The following is a 21529-nucleotide window of genomic DNA, read 5'->3' on the forward strand; positions in this document are numbered from 1 at the left end:
TTAATTAAAAAGACTTTTTAAAAAAACTCAAATTTGACATTTTCAAAAAACAGATCAGGCCGATCTAGGCCAGGTCATGGGTCTCTAATAGGCTGTCTAACTTATTTTCACCCCTAAATATGATCTAGAGTGACGTGACTATGGCGACAATTGCAAATGTGATATTGTTGCTGCATTAGATGATTTGAATCCATATATTTCAATCCCTAGCTTATACTATGGTGTATATCTTGAGTAAAAGTCATATTTAGAATTTTTTTTTAGTGTGGTCTCATATCATATCTAATTTGATTTTCTGAAAATACTTGGGATGATTATTAGTAGTTTGAGTTAATTTGGAGTAAATTGATGGTTGTAATTGAGTAGGCAAACTAACTGGAAGGTTGAACTCCTTAATACTACTAACACCACCCGATCAGTTCACGTTTCATGCCCAATCATTGCTAAACAAATTCGATAACCTGGTTTAACGTGGAAAAGCCTACATTTCTCCAGAATTGTTAATGGACTACCATTTGCACTTGATCCAAATCCGGAATTGGGGCTTTTTGCAGCTGGGCCATATTGTTTCTATACTAGGCCGAGCACTCAAGGCCATATTGATTTCAAAACTACATATTAAAAAAACCTAACCCAGAGTAAATGTACCAACAAAAAATCTTCGTAGAGTAAATCCTAAAATTCTTAAAAAAATAAGTAAAAAGCCTGCTTTAAAAACTTAACTCTGAAACTAATTTAAGTTAATTATTTTCTATTTTAAAATTTTGGACGGTTATATCGTAAAAAAAAACTGACGTGAATATGATTTTATAAAGTCATGATTTTTTTTTTTAAAAAAAAAAACTCAAAAACTAAATGGTCATGCAATGTACCCCATTAATATACGTCTGCTGATATAAAAAAAATTAAATTAACATTTTATTCGTTTAATTTATTATTTAGATTTAATTTAATTTTTTAATTTCAATTTAATTATCTAATTTTTAAATTGATTTAATTTAATCTTTCAATTTAAATTATAATAAATCACATGGTGATTCAAAATCACACTACTAAGCGGTTTTAAACCGTTCCAAAAAATATATATATATATATATATATATATATATATATATATAATAAATCGATTTTAAAAATTAGGAAATCAAATTAAAAAATCAAATTAAATTAAAAAAATAAACTTAAATAATAAATTAAAGTAACCAAATAGTAATTTAACCTAAAAAAATGGAATGTTATTTTTTGTTGAGAATAATATAAATTATATTAAACCCAAACAGGTGGATCCAAATCCAACGTCTAGGAGGGACAAAATCTGGCAGTGGATCATCTTAGCGTTGAGGCAAACCTTGTGATGATTGTGTTGCATTTAAGACAAGATCTCTCACCATAAATCAACAAAGAAAAGAACTATACAATACACGAGTTGAAACAGAGAGAATCTAGAAGTGAAAGTTAAAGAGGTTAAGGAGTGGAGGCAGGGCTAAATCTATTACACTGTGCCAAGGACTTCTGTTGGCCACCCTGGCAGAAAAAGAAACTATGAGGGCACCTGTATAAGCAGTTATCAACCAAACTCACGTTCGCAGAATCGCGTTTCAGCGCTAACAAGGGTCGAGGTATCCCTCCCAGCAAGTAATTCCCACCTAACAGAAGCCTCCCGAACGAAGACACCCCCTTTTCGGGAAACACCGTTTTCACCCCAAACTGGGTCGGTATTCTCCCCGTGAACTCGTTGTTCTCCAACGATAACGACGAAAGCTTCGGCATCACCGCCATGAACGACGGCAAAAACCCCTTAAGCCTGTTGTTGCTCAGATCAACCGCTACAAGCCCGCTCTGAGATTCCGTTCCCTTATAAGGCGCTTCGAGATTCGTGAATTCGTTGAAGGACAGTGTCAACTGCTGCAACGACGGAAGCTGGAAGAAAACAGAGGGAACAGCACCACTCAATTGGTTGGAGCTGAAATCCACCACCTGCAACCTCGTCAAGCTCTTGAAACTTTCACCAACTAAGACGCCGCTTAAGTTGTTGTTCCTGAGTGAAATCTGAACCAAGGAAACAGGGAGAGAAGCCGGCAATGTTCCAGTGACGGAGTTGTCGCTTAGGTAGAGAAATTTAAGGTTTCTTAGGGACCCCAGGTTTGGAAGGCGGGTGTTGAGTTTGTTTGACTGGAGTTCGAGTCTTTTAAGGTTGGCCAGGTTGTCGAAACTTTGTGGGATTGTTCCTCGCAGGTTGTTGTTGTCGAGGTAAAGCTCTTGGAGGTTGGAGAGTGTGCCGAGAGAAGAGGGTATCTCGCCGGAGAACGAGTTGGACGAGAGACTGAGTCGGCTCAGACGAGTGAGATTTGAGAAGGAATATGGAATTTGACCGGAGAAGTAGTTGTTGGAGAGATCGAGAGTTTGTAGATAAGGAAGGTTCCAAGTGAAGGAGAGGGAGCCAGAGTAACCAGCTTGGTCTAAGGCGAGTTCCGTGACTCGACTCAGCCCCGAAACGACGACGTCGCATCTGAAGCCACACGTGAACTTGTCGCCGAAAAGGTTGTCGCATGGGTCCAAGGTGAAGTCCCAGGAGCTCACGCACGAGCCTGGCTTCACCGAACCAGGCTCCAAACCTTGCTTCAGCTCCTTCAGAACCTCTGCATCTCCGACATGTGTTTTTGATTCTGCTCCTAACAATAGCCCCCAAATTGCCATGGTCGCAAATAGAGGGAAGCAGAGAGTCCCCATTCGCGATGTTTTCACTCTTCTCTGTGTGTGGAATTGGAGGCAAATTAGAGGAAGTGGGCAATAAATCAGGACCTTTGGATGCGGAGTGAAAGTGAGAGTTTTGATGGTGATGGAAGAAAAAGGTGAGTTTTTTTTTTTGTGTGGAGCGTAGGCTTCAATCCCACTCAAAGTGGTCAGAGATCTTTTTGGCTTCACGGGCGGAGCTGATTCAACTCAGAAACTTGTCCGATGCACCAACACTTTTCCAAATTCAGATTTTTGTGTCTGTGTTTTTATTGTTTCTTTGCTAGCTGTTTGCACAGAGAGTGTTGTGTCTTGGTAAAATGGTAACGACTCCTTCGCTGTTTATATGTATGAATCTCGGGTTAGTTTCGTTTCGGACATTATTATTTTTAATTTTTAATGTATTTTTTGTTCTCTAGCTGGGCTAGCCGTTATGTATGATTCTCCTTCTGGCCCCGCTTCTTATCCAACGTTGATAGTTTGTCCTTGGAAATGTCATATACTTAAGAAAAGAATGGGGTATGAATGGAAAACCTGAAATAGCTAGTTTCCTAATATTAATATTATTGTTTCACGAGGGGACGTAGAATAGGTTATTTTTATCTTTTAGATAATTTTTTTAAGAATTATAAAATTACGTATATGTTTATTGATCATTGTAGTTATTTATTATATTATATAATTTAATAAAAAATAACATAATATATTTACTGTAATTTAAAATTTTTAAAAAGTTAAATTTTCACATCTTTTGTGAGAAATTTTCGCAAAAAATTAATAAAAAAATATCATTTCTTAAAAATATTATTTTTTTAAAATACATATAAAACATGAAAAATTAACCTATAATTCCCCCATAAAGCAAAAATTTCTCAACTAGCAAATGGGCCTTGTTGTTAATAGGTAGTGGTGGGATGGAAGGAAGTTCTTAAGGTTGGTGAGGATTAGTAAATCAAATGGCAGGCAATGTGGCATCTTGTGCGATAGCGGTGGTTGCAATTGCAAAGTGGATTGGGCATCGGATCCCAATGCTAAAGCATAGTTATTTGTGTTTAGACATTTTTATCATTATCATAACTAACAAACTTTCAATTTTGGCAAAGTCATTCAGAGGGCTCGCCTATCTCTTACAAGCACAATTTCTATTGGTGCTTCCAACCAACTTATCAAACCATTAGTAATTCTGGAAGAAACAGTGTATTTGATGGATTAGGTGTCGCCCAAAGTCATGCATTTGGTACATGTCATTTCCTCATCAGCACAATGATTGCTAGATGAACAACAATTATAAACCCAAGTTACTTTCGACTTCTGTTCTAATTAATCTCACACATGTCTAGTAATAAAATTATTATTCTACAAATGTCAACACTGTATTTATTACACTTTAAGTTTAGGATTGCAAACCATATTCTAGAGTATTCATTATATTCTAATTCCACTGCAAATTCATCTTTAAGTAAATGTAGCCTAGATTTTGATGTTGGTTTTGCGAATTAAAAAAATTATGCACAACTTTCCTTCTTGGTTTTTTATTGCTTCTTCTTTTTTTCCCTTTAAAGATTCATTCTTATTGACATTTTCAAGGTTTGCCCCGGATGAGTTTTCTTTTAATTGTAAAACAACAACCGTCTAAAATCTCAAGTTTTAAAAATTCTCTCATTTTATTATAAACATATTTAATTACATTTTTAGTTCTTGAGGAAAAACCAATGGATCAAGATTTGGGGAATGAAATGATAAGTTGAACCGCATAACAAGTTAACTACCTTTTTTTTTATATTATTTGTCCTTATTTAACTGTTAACTATTAAATGAAATAAGTTAGGATTCTAACTTTTAAGCCCATTTATTAAATTCAGCAGCTGGACCCAGTTTGGGTGATATGGCTAACCTGTCTCGGGACCAGGCCTGCACTTAACCAGTTTTTTTAACTCTATTATTTTGGACTTGTGGACTAGTGGTACACTGTGAGTTTAAATAATATAACTGGACCAAAAATATTAAGAGTATCTTTGCCATATATTTTTTAGTTTAAGAAAGCTATTGAATCAAGAAAAGCTGTCTCTGTTAGCCTTCTTTCACGTTAAGATAATTTAATTATAATATTTATTTATTTTTCTTAGAAAACAACCCATTTTATAATAAATAAAATTTTCAAATTTTCTGCGGAAAATTCAGATATTTTTTTTTTGGTTTTTTTATCTCTAATAATTAAAGGTTTTTAATATAAAATTAGTAATTAGAAATAATTTCACACCTTCCTATAATTTTACTGTAAACAATGGTTATTTATATAATACAAAAAAATTTAACACAAAACCAGTTTTCACTCGTCAGATATAAACATAGAGTTTATTTCATGTTATATAATAAATTGTTGAAATACATTTTTTCCACAAATGAATTCAAACATACACATACTTTTTCAGCTTTGGAGAATCGGTGATAGAAAAATAGTGTTCATGAATTTAATTAATTCTATTTTCAAGAAAAAAAAATATTGGATTCAATCTGGTGATTTTTTATTTTATTTTTAACATTTAAATAAATTTATTTTAAATTTAATTTTAATTTAGTTTTTTAAAATCAAAATAGCTTGAATTAGATTATTTTTATGCTGCTTATAAAACTATATTTGAGTTTTCGCTCTATTTTATTTTAATTGATTCTCACTTGCATAAGACAGGTTGACTCCTTTGTTTTTTTTTTTTAATAATAAATTTAAAAACTTAATCCACCCCTTTTGGAGGTGGGCGGTGATCCACTAACTCAATTAAAAAATTAAAAATTAGACTAATTTGGCCCACCCAAGCCGAAAAGAATATAAAAAAACATCAAATAAATAAAATATCAAAACTTAATAAAAATCATTAGTTTTTGAAATATTTTTTATCCTAAGCTTGCTTTTTTTATGGGTAGATTAAACGTGATAGATTAAGTGCAGTAACTAATAAAAGGATAGGTTAAATGGGCAGGTTTGATGAATAAGCTCATTAGATTATCCAAGTATTTTTTGTTCACAAATTATAAGTATCAAATTCTTGCAAAATCATATAAAAAATTATAGACTTGGTCTGTTCAATAAAAACATTTAATTCAATGATTAGATTATTAAAATTAATTTAATATGCATAAGTTATTGAAGAGAATAATTTATTTTGAAAAGTTATTGATTAACAAAACCTGCAAAGTAAAAATGTCCTCTCACATCATTAATTTTTAATAAATCTTGATTTTGTTTTATCTACTCGGGTCGGGTAGACTAGTTTTATCTATAAGTAGTATGATTACACTTAAGCAACGTACCAAGCAATTAACATAACATAATCACTCAATGTAAACTTATACTAACAAATAAAGTACAGTCTTTCTGTTTTTCATAGCACGCTCTTGCCAAACACTATATAAGCTTAGCTAATTCTCTACCTGGATAGAAACTAGAGAGGTTGCAAGCAAAGTTGGGTTTAACAGGTCCAATTAATACAAATTAAAGCATAAATAACAAGTGCTTAGTGCTGGCTAGCTAGTTAATTTACATTATTGCTAGTTAATTGTTGCACTGGATCAAGCAAGGCGAAGGTCATGATCAGTTTTAAAGGGTTGCTCTTCTCCATTAGAATGGTGGGAGAAAAGGTTCAGATGAGAATGGTGCTGATGACAGAATGCATACAGGGTGGAGGCACCGTTGGCCAGTGCAACTGCTGCTGCTGCTGCTGATTCCTCGTCTCCTTCATCGTGCAAAAGAAATTGTGGATGGATCACACACTTTTCCTTCTTAATATTCAATCAAACATCAATGAAACCAAATCAAAAACAAAATATATATGCAACAACTTTCATATCTATTATATTCAACTCAAAAGAAATAACTAGTTCTTACAAGTTCAAGCAGCAGATTTCCATTCATCTGCTTCAGGCTTTTAACCTGTATATTATATTATTCCCATCAATTTCATCAGATTATCAAGAGATAAAAGAGTGGACCATAACCAAGAAAAGCACTAATTAGTACTAATTATGCTACTAAACTTGAGCTACTTATTAATCATTACAATATATTGCTGACCTTTTTCCTACAGGTATCAGTCCGAGTTTTGATCACGTGAAACTGTGAAATAAAAGTGCATGCACAAAAAAAAACACAACATGTCAGTTTATAGCCTAAGGACAAACAGTCACGCAGCTAAATCAGCAATCTCACTTAAAAAGTTGGTTTACGATTCCTTTTTATTGAGAAGAAACAACACAAAAATATTGCTAGATAAAATTGGAAAGAAAGGAAAATTAATAGTTTATAAAAAAAGGATGAAGAAATGGGAAACTACTGAATTGAACGAAGTCAAACCACATTAACCCTAAACTCCTTTACCATTCCACTATTTAACTAAAGAAACATTATCTTTGTCCCGCTAGATAAGTTGTGCTCTTTTTTCTTTTAGTAACTAGTATGATAAATATCTTGGCACCTTTCTTCTTCTGCATAATTAATTAATTTCTTCACAGGTTTGGTCCTGTACTTACGTTTTTCCAGCTTCCAATTTTAGAGGCCATTTAAGAAGTCATCTTAATTAGTGAAAGGGAAAAGTCTGGAGCAGTTGTGGATGACAATATGATTGGTAGTCACATGGTGTGTTTGGATTCATAGAAATGCAATACTTTTTAAGAAGGAAAGTTTGACTTAATCCGATTATTGGACCTTATTAAGGTTTAAATCATGATTGACTGTCTTCAAACTTTGTAGTTAGGGAAATCTTTTCCATTTTAACATGCTGCTGTGTTAATCCTTTACAGCGTTTGAAGAAGCTATACAGTATTATTTTAGCTCATAAACAAAAACTGATTAACTGAAGCAAGTGTGAAAGAATTTTGTACCTTTCGTTCGCGTATTTTCCCTATGGATGAAACCATATCTTCTTCAAGAGTGCGCAGTTGCTGGAAGCTCATGTCGTCCATGTCCAAGCCCTCACCTATCCTATGCCTTTTTCAATTCACACAACACAACTCCACCAATGAGCTTACTTCAACCGTACCAAAACAGTGAACACGTGTACAAAGAACATCAACTATTTTTTTCATGTTTTATTTACCTGATCTGTCTCCTGAGCTTATTGTTAATATCTTTCAGCTTCTTCAAGTTTTCAAGCATTTTCTGATACCAAGAAAAAACCTAACAAAGTCAGAAAGCAAAACAAAAGAGAGAGAAATTAAGAAGAGTGATTGGTTAACCTCATAGTGAGAATGCCACAGATCAATATCCCCCAAAGTCTTCTGATACTGATCAATGATCTTTTTTGTCCTATTTTACACAAGTGATGACAACCAAATGGAATGAAAAAAATAAGTAAATAAAAAAGAAGTGATTTTCCACAACAAGAGATAGAAAGAGTAGGGTACGGACGTGAGGCCAGGGCTAATGTATTCATGCATCTTGTTGTTTTTAGAGAACATGATGAGTGAAACCTTGGCATCACAGAGAACACTGAGTTCATGAGCTTTCTTGAAGATACCATTCCTTCGCTTGGAGTAGGTGACTTGCCTGTTGGTGGGGTTCTCAATCAACTTTATCTCAATCTTGCCACGACCCATCTCGAGATCTATCTTAGCTATGGATCTTCTCTTCTGCTTTCCAAGCACTGATATTTATTAATAAGAGTGCAGTGAATAGAGTAGAAGAGAAGCTCATACACATACACACAAAAAAGGTGGGAGAGCAGTGAAGAGGGTTTCCAAAATAGGAAGGCTAAGCTGCCAAAGAAAAAGTAGACTTGGAGTGTAACTGCAAATAATTTATAAATTGGTGAAAGTGTGTGGAAAGCACTATTTGACAGCTGGTACCCTCCCTTTAATTAATATCCAGCGACCTCTTCATGCTTCTATTTATTGGACACTGCCACAATCTATGTTAAATACTAACCTTCATATATAGTACTTCACTTGCTTAAATCATTATCAATGTGTTAATTAATACTAAACTTCACCCTCGTGTACATACATATGTGTAGTCTTAATTAATTAATCATATATAGTTGAGATGGAGCTTAAGATTAATCATGTTGTTAAAGTTGCAATTAACCATTGGTTGAATTGGTCGTGGTTTTGTCAATTAGTAGTACTATATGTATAATTTTCTGCATTGAGTTTTCTCATGCTTAAGCTTGATGGCTATTTGCGGTGTTTAATGTTGCCTACTAACTTCCGGCGTGCTTTATTTGAGTCATGGTGACACTGGAAGTTTTATAATTAGTTCAATTAAGTAGATTTCCTCACTCAGGTTAATTGAGGATATCAGATTAATTTACGAATTATATAACTGGGATTAAAAAGGTTCTTCTGTTTCAACATATGAAGAAAACACGGGCAAGACACAAAGAAAACCAGTACAGTAGTTTATTCATTTTCAAGGGGTGACTGAAGGGAGAAATATCAACTCACTAATCACAATAAAACACGACCCTTAGAGTATCTTTAAACCGAGCAACTCAAGCGAGTTTCTATATATACACTAAATTTTATATTTTTATATAATGTCATATCATTTTTATTATTTTAAACAACTTCAGTAAGTAAGTTGTTTCTCCAATTTAACAATTCTATTTTTTTTTTAAAATAACCTCACAATTTCATATTGCATTAAAATTGCTACATTAATTTACCTAGTTTTACATAAGAGTGATGGAGTTGCCGTCATGATATTTTTACACGTTTTATAAACTTATTTTATAATCATTTTCGTCACTGATAAAACTTCCCAACAAACACATGCTGATGACCATAACTTGCTCATGTAAAATATTTACCTAACCATCGTATGCTTTCCACTCCAACTTTTGCCTTTTGTGTTTATTTTAATATGGGAATAAATTGGACCCAAATGAGACAAATTAAGGTTTAAGGCACAGATAAGATAAGAACATTCAAAGTTTCAACTAGTAGGTCTATCTATCTATCAGGTATATATCAGCAACACAATACAACACAATGATGTTGAAAGCAAACAGCACAGTGGCGGTATGAGCATGTGGTGTCATTACACTACTAATATATAGGTTGTATAGCTACCTGAGCTTGTCACTGCTTACAAATTACTCCTTTCTTTATATATAAAATTTAATTATCTAATTTATTATGATTAAAAAAATAATTTAGTTAATAATAATAAATTCATCTTAAATTCATAATTTTTAATAATTATTCTTTTAATTAATATTTTTCTATTTCCTAATTATTTTTTGATATATTTTTTATTTTTTAAATTAAGAAATATTTCCAATCTAAAAATAATAACAAATTTATAAATTAAGTCTTATAAAAAAATATTTTAAACTTGGATGAGAGGGAGAGATTATTATTAATCGCTGATGAATATCGAGGCACGGTACGGCAATGTGATAGAGAAAGTTCGAAGATATTAACGTTGTTGGGTTGCGTACGACCCGTCCCATCTTTCTCTAACTCAATGCCCACAGTCTCCTTCCTTCCTGCCTTTCTCACTTCGATCACATGATTTTCACTGTAAATTGTAAGTTTTTTTTACCACTGATTCAAGCTGCTTCTCATTCTAAGATCTTATATAATTAGGAGTAACATTATTTACGCCATAAAATTTCAAGTCAATTTTTACGTGAGACAGATTAAAAGAAAAAGGAAAGAGTACTCACTAAAAAAACGAGACGTGCGTGATGAGATTTATAAATTTTTGGTTTACAAGACCAGATATATAATTTGATAAAGAGAAACAAAAAAAGTATATATATATATATATATATATATATAAATTTATCTTTTTTCAGTAAAAAATAAATAAATTTACCGTGTTAGTAACATTAATAACAACCACCAGTATGAACCTCTACTGTCTCTCCATCAAAGGCTTCTTTACCCGTTTATTATATTTTCTCCCTTCCTTGATTGTTGTGCAATAAATAATGAAGGCTTAAGATCGATGCTGAAACTTGTAAGACATTGGCTGCATGATGATTCGGGGAAGGATACAATTTCATCAATCAATCATGCCATCGTCTCAATCTATCTATCATAAGTGAACAATATTATTATTTGTAGAACAAATCATGTATCCAATTTTACAACAATAATTGAGAAAAGGATAAATGAAAAACATATAGAAAACTAAAAAACGTGACAGATGATATAACCAATAATAGATCGAGGTAAAAAAAATATTAAATAATTGTTATCGGAATAGTACAACTCATAAAATTCTTCTGTTTGTGATATAAATATAGATACTTGTGATAAAAAAAAGAAGCAAACATTCTTATTATACAAGATGGAGCATAAAAATTAATAATTAATATAATTTTATTACTCATTATTTTATGTATATTGATTAAGAAATTGAAAATAAAAATGTAATATTTAATGTTATAAATATACTCCATTTTTAATAAAAATTATATTTATTAATTTATTAATCATTATCCTTTATGTTGGAATTTTAATGTAAAAAAATTACTTTTAATTTTTCAAGTATTACTCTGAAACCCTTATTATCATTCATTCTGTTTTTGTTATTTGGTAACCCAGTAATTAACCACAATCCTGTTTTGATTCTCTTTTTTCATCATCTGTTATGTTAATAACCCAACCAAAGCAAGTGCATGGATTCCTTGTGGCGTGAAAATGTTGTTTATTTGTGGAAGCACAGAGCCACAGCAGACAGAAGCTAGGCGTAGGTCTGCTGGATTTGACGTTCAGTCTAAATTCTGACCGTGTCAATGGACCTCGATTGGACATGAAACCCAAACCTTGCCTGCCTTTGTTTTCGCATATACTTATATTATGTGAAAAAATAATAATAAACGTGCACAGCATTTTAGTGGGGCGAAAGGACGAGAGAGACGTATAAAGAATAATGATGTAATAAGTAAAATTAAGAAAAAAATATGTTGTGTACGTTTATTATTACTAATAATTTACTATTCATAAAATTTTTGATATTAATTTGATTCATGTATAAATAAAACATATATTTTTTTATAATTCTTAGTAATAACTCTGTTAGATAATAATCTAACATGACTATTAAATTTTCACATGTAATTTTTTTTTTTCAATTAGTCAAAAATTATAATTTTTCATCATTTTTTGTGTGATTTTCTCATGAGATTAAGGGACAAGATGAAACAATAATAAAATAATACATTATCAAAAAATATGTTGTCATTGAAGCCTATCAAAGTTGTTATTAAAAACCCGTCTAACAAAGTTATCATTGAAGACTATAAAAAATATGTTTTATTTTTATAAAAATCAAATTAATAAAAAAAATTATAAAGACCAAACTTTTTTTTTTCAAATTTTACGAAAACCCCAAACTTATTTTATCAAAAAATTAGAACAATAAAAAGACAAAATGTTATATACATATATATATATATATATATATATATATATATATATAATAACTCTTGTATTCAAAAGCCATAACCCAAACATTCACAATAGTAAGGACACAGAGGAATGGAAAGACGAATGGAAATAGGAAGATAAGAAACTGAGAGAAAAAGTAAATAATAAAAAATATAGCAAAAATAAAATTATTAGTTTGTTTGATCTGAAAGAAAGAAAAAAAATTAAATTATTAATAAAAACATCATTTTACCTTTACAATGCTAATATTTTTTGACGTATCTCCCCATAATTAATTATTAGCATATTTGGATAAAATTTTGGTTTATACGTGACGTGAATTTTGTGAAACAACTATTGTTAACTTTTGCATCAAAATAAGAAGCCTTAAATATATTTTTCATCCTTGAAAAAGATATTATTTTTAAATTATTATTTTAAATTTATTTTTGATCAATTACGTACCTGAAAATTTCTTATGTTTCAATGTAATATCTGTGATTAGTCTCATTTTATTAGGTGATAACATAACATGTTGTCACGTCATCAAGTCTAATAACTAACACCTTGATGTCATATCATTTTTTATTATTTAAAAAAATTCAATTCTCCTTCTTCTCCTCCTCCATCAAAAAATAATCTCATGCCATCACTGTCGCTCAATCTAGTGTCACCACTGTTGATCATGCCGTCGACTTTTTCCTTGGCACTGATCTCAGCCTCCGCCTCCCCTCCTCCTTCGGATCTGAAGTTTCTATTAACGGAAACGACTAAGAAGTCGATAATCCTGGTGAAGGATCTAGATCGATTTATGGAATTGGGGATAGCGACTTGGTTTTCGCATCGAGAATCTAGAGCTTAATGGATGGGATCATTAGCACGTGTTGTGACAAGGATTGGGTGATGGTGTTCACCCATGAATAGCAAGGAGTGCGTGGACCTAAACCTGCTGTAGCCGAGTCGAGTCAACATGCACATCCACTTTTCGGTGTGCAATTTGTCTCGTTCAAGGTGCTGGCAAGTAACTACCTCAGCGTGAGGGTTGGATGACGATGGTAAATCATTGGAGAAAGAGAATAAGAAGGGGAAGAAAAAATTAAAATTTTTAAATAATAACAAATGATGTGACGCTGATGTGTTAGTGATTAAGCTTGATGATGTGACACTCTATTTATCACGTCATCACTTAAGAAAATGAGACTAACGATAGATATTACATTGAAAAAAAAATTAGGTACATAATTGACCAAAAAATAAATTTGAAATAGTACTCTAAAAATAACCTATTTTTCAGTTATAAAAAACATTTTTAATCCAAATAAAAATTAAACATGAAAATAAAAAAATAGTCTCTAACACCATTCCGGACACACATTTTGTTACACCATGGATTATGTGTGTTTGATTATGCATGAGTGTAGAACCAAATTCAAATCCAATTGCCTGCAGAAACTTGTATTCATTGCTTCAAGTTTTCACGTAATTATAACACATATAGCCTCCCTCCGCCGATGCGGAATCAAACGGACACTATGATAATCAATTTTGCTCCACATAATAGAGTAATTCATTCCTTGTATACAAGTACCAACACACGCCAAGTATAATTGATTATGCTCCTGCACATAGTTGATTAACTCGTGTCTAGTACACAACAAATCACACAAATTTAAGCTACATTGAGACGAAAAGTTGGAGCTTGAGAGGTAGAAGACAGAGAAACCCAACATGAGCACGAGCATGAGTCCCCAAGTTGCAGCTTGCAAGGAAGAAGACACACAAGGAGCACATGGGCACATGTTTAGTTTTGTAAAACAATGGACGGCTGAAGATTTTCCACACAAATCTTTGATATCTTGAGTGCAACCTCAAAACTATTGACTCTACCAATTTTTTTGAATATTTCTTGTTTATTTCCACCCTAATAAACTAAAAAAATATATATCTAAAAAATTTGAGAGACTAAAAAATGTAAATTTTAGTTTGGAGGGACTAAAATATAAGAAATAACAAATAAATAATTAGTTTTAATGACATCAAACTCAATTCCTTTAAACAACGTCTCAAATTCAAATCTTAAATGAAAAATAATTAAAAAATATGTCTCAAATTCAAGTCTTATAAATGAAAAATAATTTAAAAAAAACCTCATTAAGGTGACTAATCAGATTTTTTCACCGAAAATTTATCATGAACAAAGCTAATAGATGCTTTGCACTAATAACATGATTAAAAATATATATAAGAAATAAAAAACACATTTTTCTGGTATCAAATATTAGAAAATTTTCAATATTTTATTGAAGATTTTTATGCTGGTTTATTATGAAGATATAAAACTATTCACTGCAAAAAAAAAGTTTTATAATTTCGATCCACAGTTAAATTTTCAACTTTATAGAATCCTAATCCTTCACTGAAGGATATGAATAAACCTGTCCTTTCTGACAAATCCTATATCTTATATCCTTACTAGAAACAGAAGTACTAAACAAAAAAAGAACTGAGAAAACTAACAATGTTTAATAATTTCTACATAATAATTATTTGGAAGATATAGAATTATTCACGCGCAGTCTTCACAAACAAATGCAATGTTTAGCGAATAACTGTCTCCCATTCTATTTCTTTTGGGCAAGAAGGGTTAACCATTTTTCTTCCCAAAAAAATAAGAACAAAATGCACTAGGTGCTATAAATAATAAATATCAGGAGTTATTTTCTATATCAATACTCGGAATATTGGCAATGCATATGGTCAATTATGAGAAATAATGGGGATTGCATATGGTCAATGCTGAGATATAATGGGGAGTATTTGCAATGCATATAATCAAATTCTGAGATATAATGGGGGAGTATTTGCAATGCATATAGTCAATTCTGAGATATAATGGGCAACTCTTAAAAGAAGTATTAAACACAAGTTGTCAATACGGGGGTTAATCAGACCATTCTATATCCACATCCAAGTAGCTGTGAGATTAACCACAATGTTGAGTTTGTTTGCTCCTTAAGTTGCTTAAGACACATAGTTTCCCCTTCCTTTACAAATGCCAGGCAATGCCAATTTACAGCAGAGTTATTATCCATTTAATTTAAAGGGATCCTGGTTTCTCAAAATGCATTTTCCCATTTCATCATTTTGTTTTCAAAAGGATAATCCTCTACTCTACTTTTGTGGACTTATTAGAGAAACTGGTTTATTATACTTTGTCATCATGGAACCACCACCTTGTCTCCTTGGGTGATCTGCCATTTCTGCAGTTCTTTACATAGCGGTCATTATCTTCAGGGCGTTGCTGCCAAAGAAATCAAGAAATGAGTTATTAAGCCAAAATGACACCCATTTGATGATGGATCAATGACCTACCTAAATTCACCAGTAGAATCTTAAATAATAACCAATCATTTATCAAATTAATGTTTATTTAAAACCTTGGTTAAAAATATAGCATGTCCTATATGGTCCAGTAATCTTATCATAGCACAAAAGGAATTAGGAAAATACAAGATTCATGGTTAAAAAATTCTCACCTTTGTGGTTGAGCTTGAAAGCATTGAGAGAATACTGATGCAGATAGAACTAACTGTCATCGCAGGGGACCATGAATCATACAATATATCTGCATGATGTCAAGCACATCAAATGTCAGCTCACCACCAAGTCAATCATGCTTTTATCTAAATTTAAAAAGAAAAAAATGGTTAACTATAAAGTATGACACTAATATAGATGGGATTTCAGAGCACATAAAATTCCCAGAAGCAAAAGTTTTTTTTTTTTCTATCCGCCAGAAGCAAAAGGTTGATGCTTCTTAAATCCCTTCCATGTCTTAACCCCAAAATGAATGATAACGAGAATTATCATCAACTAGTATTTTAACAAGTACATTATAAGGGATAAATATTTTCTTTTATACAATTAAAATTCATAATAAATTACTATCTAGTATCTACGAATATATAGATTACATTTTTTATTTAAAATGAACAATTTAAATAGTAATAAAATATTGTTTTTAACTATTGACAGTTTCTTTTAAAAACTTATTGAAAATTAATTTAGAGATATAAATAAAAGGGGCTAGATTAAATGGAATAGATGGTTAAGAAAATTAAGTATACAAATAAAAATAAAATAATGATAATTTAAGATGGTTAAGAGCAATTATTTGGGAAGTATGGGGATAGTATATGAAATGCACGTCTAAATATGAGATTGAAAATGTCTAATTGAGAAGATGTGCATCTAAATATGTATTCAAATTTATAATATAAGAGTTAGATATCTAGACAGGCATGAATGAATAAAGGAGAAAACAATGCATTCTTAACTTCAACTATACCCACTCTCCATTGCTACCCTTCTTCAAATGCCTATTTTTAATAACAAAAAGGGGTGTTGGGGTGGGGGGAGAAGCCTTACAGAAACTTCTTGATATGACTGACAACAATTTGCTGAAACAGCAAAAAAAAGAAAAAAGGAAGACAAAACAAGCATTTGCCTGACCAGTCATGTACAATTTCACTTAATCAAATATCATACAACTCATTTAGAAAGTCAAACCATTTTGCAGTACAAACTCCTACACAATTCATCCCAGAATAGATAGAGAGAAAAAGAAAACAACAGAAGTAGATCAAACCCAAATTTAGACCCTCGTGAGGAAGGTGGAGACATTTTCAAAGATGAATATGAACATTGAAATATACTTAAAAGTTGTCAAATCATGAATCATATCAAGAATCATTGTTCAATTTTAGAAACATGAGTTATAACATATATACATTTTTAAATAACACATTAGTTAAAAAAAATTAAATATCCATGATTCAACACCTAAAACATCAAGGAAATACTCAAAAGTCTCAAATAGTACTTATATTTCACAAATCACCAAGGAAAAAGTAAATTCCAATAATACCATAATATCATCATAAGCCAAGTCAGGTGAATTCATAAATCATAATTCCTTACATGCTCCTATTAAATGATAGTGCATCCTAAGTGCAATCTATTGTCAAAAACGGTACAAAGTTATGAGAAACCATCCTGCTTCTCCTTAGCCTTAGGAGCTACATAATGTTACATTACTGCTTGAAAAACAGAGCAATGATACAGCAAATTAAGGTGCATATAGAGTAAGCAGGTGACTTTTAAAGCTTCTATTTCAGAAGAATGAGAATGGAGCAATAGAACAACCATATAGGGTGCATAGAGTAAGTGAATGAGTGACCATATGAAGTCCCTATTTCTAAAGTATAAAAAACAAAGAATAGGAACGAAAATTTTCTTTTCATTTGACAATTTGAGCTTCTTTGAATTTAAAATTTCTCATGAATATTGGAATGAAAAATAAAAAATAAACGAACAAATTATTGAATCATTTGTCTCATGTCTATGATATAAAATCACATCAATTCAAGCATGCATCACACAATTCAAAGCCATCTACAGTTTATTGGAAGAAACAAATTACTAGCTAGGCAAATTGCATCCAACTGTGCAATTTGAATAGTGAATCATACCATTCTAACAACCACACAAAACAAGATATGCGGGCATGGAAACACCAAAAAGAAAATCACTTTGTAAGATACAAAGGACCCATACTTCTCTCTATTCCCCACATATATGATATACCATACTTTTTCTATAGTTTTGCTAGGTTATCATCATAACCATAAAATAGCATTCCTAACATATTTAAACTTGTATTATGGTCCAATTAAATTCTTGGACATGCCAAACCAGGGAGATACACATCTGCAAAAAGTCAAGGTCATTTACTACAAGATTCTCTTGTTTCATCCATTTTCTAAATTTTATTAACTTCTTGAATATGAGCTATTTTCAATAAAAAAAATGCTGTATCTTGCTAACAAATATTCCTAATTATTCAAAGCAGTAAGTATTCAACAGCAATGTAACAGCATTCACTGTCTTCGAAACTTCAAATGCACCCGATCATTAATATTTTCTTTTAATGAATTAGGAGAATTTTGTTAGGAAAAAGATAGAATTATTCCTTTAAAATTACAAAATAAATTGATTTCCTCAGGTACTACAGAAAATTAAACAAGTAACCAACCGATTGCCATCCTCTTCCCCAAAATTCACAGCAAGCAATCATAATTTTGAATTTCCAGACTTCAAAGAAAAGTCCGAAGCAGATTACAACAAAAGTCAGAATCTGAAACAATTCACAACATAAAAGCCAAAACAAACAAAAAATACAAGCAACAACACATAACAAAACCATATACCAAAAGGGTGTGCCAGAATATAAACAAAAAAAAAAAATGGACATAACACTAACAAACAGAATATCCCATAAGATTAGACAACAAAACACGGTAAGTGAAAAATTCATATACATACCTAAACAAATATGACCGTTACTGTAGATATGGGGATGCAGCGGAGCCGGATGCAAGAATATCACCTGCAAAACCGTGGATAACAGAAGAATAACATCACTGAAAACCAAAAGTCGGTACAAATTTATGTATGAAAGGGACAAAAGAAGAACCTGAGGAGCTTCCATCGGGTAATTCTCAGGAAAATCGACCTGAAGCTGGTAGGTCTCGTTAGCGTAAAGTGTCCCAGGAGCTCCAGTGACTTCAACCACCCACCTTCCAGAGAGAAACAAAGCAAAGGAACAAAAAACAATGTAAAGGGAACAATGGAAGAAGGAAATCGAGAATATTTAGGGTGTTGATTGAGAGGGGAATTAGAAGAATCTGGTACCTCTGGAGATTGTCGGTGACTTTGTGCTTGAAACCAGTTGGGGGATTGACCTGCCACTCCACGAGCTCTTTCTGGAGCCTATTGCAGGCAATCTTACTCAGATTCTGAAACATTCATCATCATCATCAAATAAAATCCCAATTCAACCTAAGAAACGAATGAACAAGCAGAGAGGGAGGATCGAAGGAGAGAGTGAGTTAGGTTTTAGGGCTAACCTTGCGAGCGGCAGCAGAGGAACTCGTCATGATTCTTTTGCGGGTACACGAATGGAAGAGAGGAACAATTCTCAATTGACAAAGGAAAAGAAGAAAGCGAGAGAGAGAGACAGAGAGAGAGTAGTGAAAATGTGTATTAAATAGCGAAATGTGAAACCAAGAGAGGGGTTTGACGACACTTTGGTACCGGCGACTACGGTTATAATATTTTTATTATTTATTTATCTCTCATACAGTGTTATAATTTATAAAGTTTTTTTTTTATAAGAAGATTTATCATAATTCATAAACTTATCCAACTGACTAAATTATATTTCCTCCCAAAAGAATGTAAATTCAAATCACTTTTATGACATTTTGAAAATAATTATTATAAAAATTAATAAATTTATAAAAATTTAATTTCTTTATGCTGTTAATTTAATAATTTTTATATTATTAATAATAAAAATTATAATAAATGTGATTTTTAACATAGTTGATAAGAAAATTAATGATTAATATTATGTGCATATAAGAATAATTAAGTATAATGAGTTAAAAATTTAACTGTTAATTTTCATCATTAACAGCTAACATTTCTTATTTTATTGTTACTCATTTCAAGGAGTTAAATCTGAAAACATGTATACTGTTTTAAAAATAATGGATTTTCACGATTACTATTTGATAAAAAAAATAGTAAGAGATGAATATGATTAATGATCAATAAAGTCTATTCATATTCTTTCCTGTTATCAGTTTTTTATTAAGAGTTTAATAATATTTTTTAAAAATATTTCAGTTAATTTTTTTATTTTTTTACTAATTAAAAATCTTATTTGATTGTTTAATAAATAAGTTTTTTTAAAATAATTTTTAATAGTTTTTGAAACTTGACACAGTATTTTTTATAACGCTAACTTTTAATTTTTTATATTTTTATTCTTAATATATTTATTTAATTTTTTAGTTATTTTTAAAAATAAATTATTATTTTATTATTTTTTGTAATTTTATACTTTTAGTTATTTTAGTTTTATTAAACATTTATAATGTAATAAATTAATTTTTCAGTTTTTAACTTTCAAATTCTAACTAACTTTTTAGCTTCTAGGTTACTTTTCAGTCTTAACTAATTTTTCAACATGTTTTATTAAACATAATCAAAGTAATATTTTTTAAAATATTAATTTTTAACTTTTAGTTTTTTATATTTTTCTCTTTTTTATTCTTAATATATATTACCATATTTTCTTATTACTTTTTGAAATAAATTAATATTTTATTATTTTTATATCATTTTATATGTTTTTAATAAACTAACTTTTCACTTAATTTTGTAAAACATAAACTAACTTTTATATTTTGTTGGTGTAAAAGTTCTTTATTGAATCAACTAATTAAAAATAATTGTAGATATAGACTTTTAAAATGATAATAACAAAAAATCAGAGATCTTATATAAATGTCAATAATTAATGACAATTAAAAAAAATCTTATTTTACTTATTTGTTACATACTCCTATATACGGAAATATGGAAAGTCAAAGTGCAATTTAAATTAAGTTTCCTTATTTTACTATCTTGTAGGGATTACTCACGTGTACATTCTAAGTAATGCATTCTTCTTTTGATACAAATCTTTCTCTCTTTGTTTTCCCTTCCACATAAGATATTCCAAATTGTTTTGCCAAGAGACCTTCCTCGTGGCAATAATCACTAAAAAAATTAAAATGTATACAAGACATTTTACCTTCCTCCAACTGAAGTTTCGATTTCTTGCTACAAAAGTCTACAGAAATAGTTGTAAAAGGATTTGAATCTTCAGCATATAGAATATATATAATCATAATAGAGAGGGGGGAACCCATGCAAAAAATATCGATAGTCATGATCAGTAATAATAAGACGTGGACGTTAGGGGGAGCTTCATCCTCAACCTCAGTGACACCTACAAAAAATCTGCACACATAATGCTCTTCTTGGATAGAAAGAATGATGGAGTTCTATCTTGTCATATAGGTAGCCACCAAAACGTGCAGAACAAAACACTTTAGTGGTTTGCAGATTACTGATAATTAGGATTTAGGACTCGTGTTCTTAACCCAGGATACAATATTGTTACTACTTCTCGAGTATAGAAAGTAGAAACAGTTTTTTTTTAATGCAAAAAATTTAGATGAGTTAAGTATTAGAGGCTTCAAAATGTTTAAATATTAAGAAATACACATTATTTTAACACACTCAGTTATTGTTTTTTTAAGTCTCTCTATTATCATTTAAATTAGTTAAAATTTTAAAAAATGCGGCATGTACTTTATATTTAATAATTATCACCTATAAATTAAGATTTTATATTTATATAATTTTTAATAAATTTTATCCAATGTATTAAAAATGGTGCACCGAAAAGTATTACTAACATCCTCCTCTTAAGAATATATGTAATAATTCGAATTAAATATTAGAATGC

General features: G+C 30.9%; 2 protein-coding genes and 1 pseudogene across 4 annotated transcripts; all 3 read right to left on the reverse strand.

Moving 5' to 3' along the window:
• Positions 1–1213: 1213 nt before the first annotated feature.
• Positions 1214–3151, reverse strand: LOC114420117 (receptor-like protein 43). The gene has a single exon (XM_028385982.1). The coding sequence runs from the start codon at positions 2728–2730 to the stop codon at positions 1465–1467; it is 1266 nt and encodes a 421-aa protein (XP_028241783.1). The 5' UTR covers positions 2731–3151; the 3' UTR covers positions 1214–1464.
• Positions 3152–6043: 2892 nt separating this feature from the next.
• Positions 6044–8579, reverse strand: LOC114420124 (floral homeotic protein DEFICIENS-like). 3 transcript variants are annotated; one of them, XM_028386011.1, is made up of 7 exons: positions 8135–8579; positions 7963–8032; positions 7824–7885; positions 7609–7714; positions 6803–6844; positions 6617–6661; positions 6044–6464 (listed from the first exon to the last, which is right to left on the reverse strand). In XM_028386011.1, exons 1-7 carry the CDS (start codon positions 8320–8322, stop codon positions 6372–6374), a joined length of 606 nt encoding a protein of 201 aa, XP_028241812.1. In that variant the 5' UTR covers positions 8323–8579; the 3' UTR covers positions 6044–6371. The 3 variants fall into 3 exon arrangements, with proteins under 3 accessions (XP_028241812.1, XP_028241802.1, XP_028241794.1); XM_028386001.1 differs by having other exon boundaries at positions 6044–6507; XM_028385993.1 differs by having other exon boundaries at positions 6050–6510.
• A 6349-nt stretch (positions 8580–14928) lies between these two features.
• On the reverse strand, positions 14929–19234 carry LOC114420144 (annotated as a pseudogene).
• Positions 19235–21529: the final 2295 nt, after the last annotated feature.

The sequence above is a fragment of the Glycine soja genome, chromosome 1, assembly GCF_004193775.1.
Source record: "Glycine soja cultivar W05 chromosome 1, ASM419377v2, whole genome shotgun sequence".
Lineage (NCBI taxonomy): Eukaryota > Viridiplantae > Streptophyta > Magnoliopsida > Fabales > Fabaceae > Glycine > Glycine soja.

Excerpts from the sequence above, each read along its gene's own strand:
- LOC114420117 (XM_028385982.1), bottom strand. The coding sequence starts at position 2,730 with ATGGGGACTCTCTGCTTCCCTCTATTTGCGACCATGGCAATTTGGGGG.
- LOC114420124 (XM_028385993.1), bottom strand. The coding sequence starts at position 8,322 with ATGGGTCGTGGCAAGATTGAGATAAAGTTGATTGAGAACCCCACCAAC. Across the intron at positions 7,715-7,823 it reads AAGCTCAGGAGACAGATCAG|GCATAGGATAGGTGAGGGCT; the intron begins GTAAATAAAACA and ends GAATTGAAAAAG. Across the intron at positions 6,845-7,608 it reads GGAAAATACGCGAACGAAAG|TTTCACGTGATCAAAACTCG; the intron begins GTACAAAATTCT and ends TTTATTTCACAG.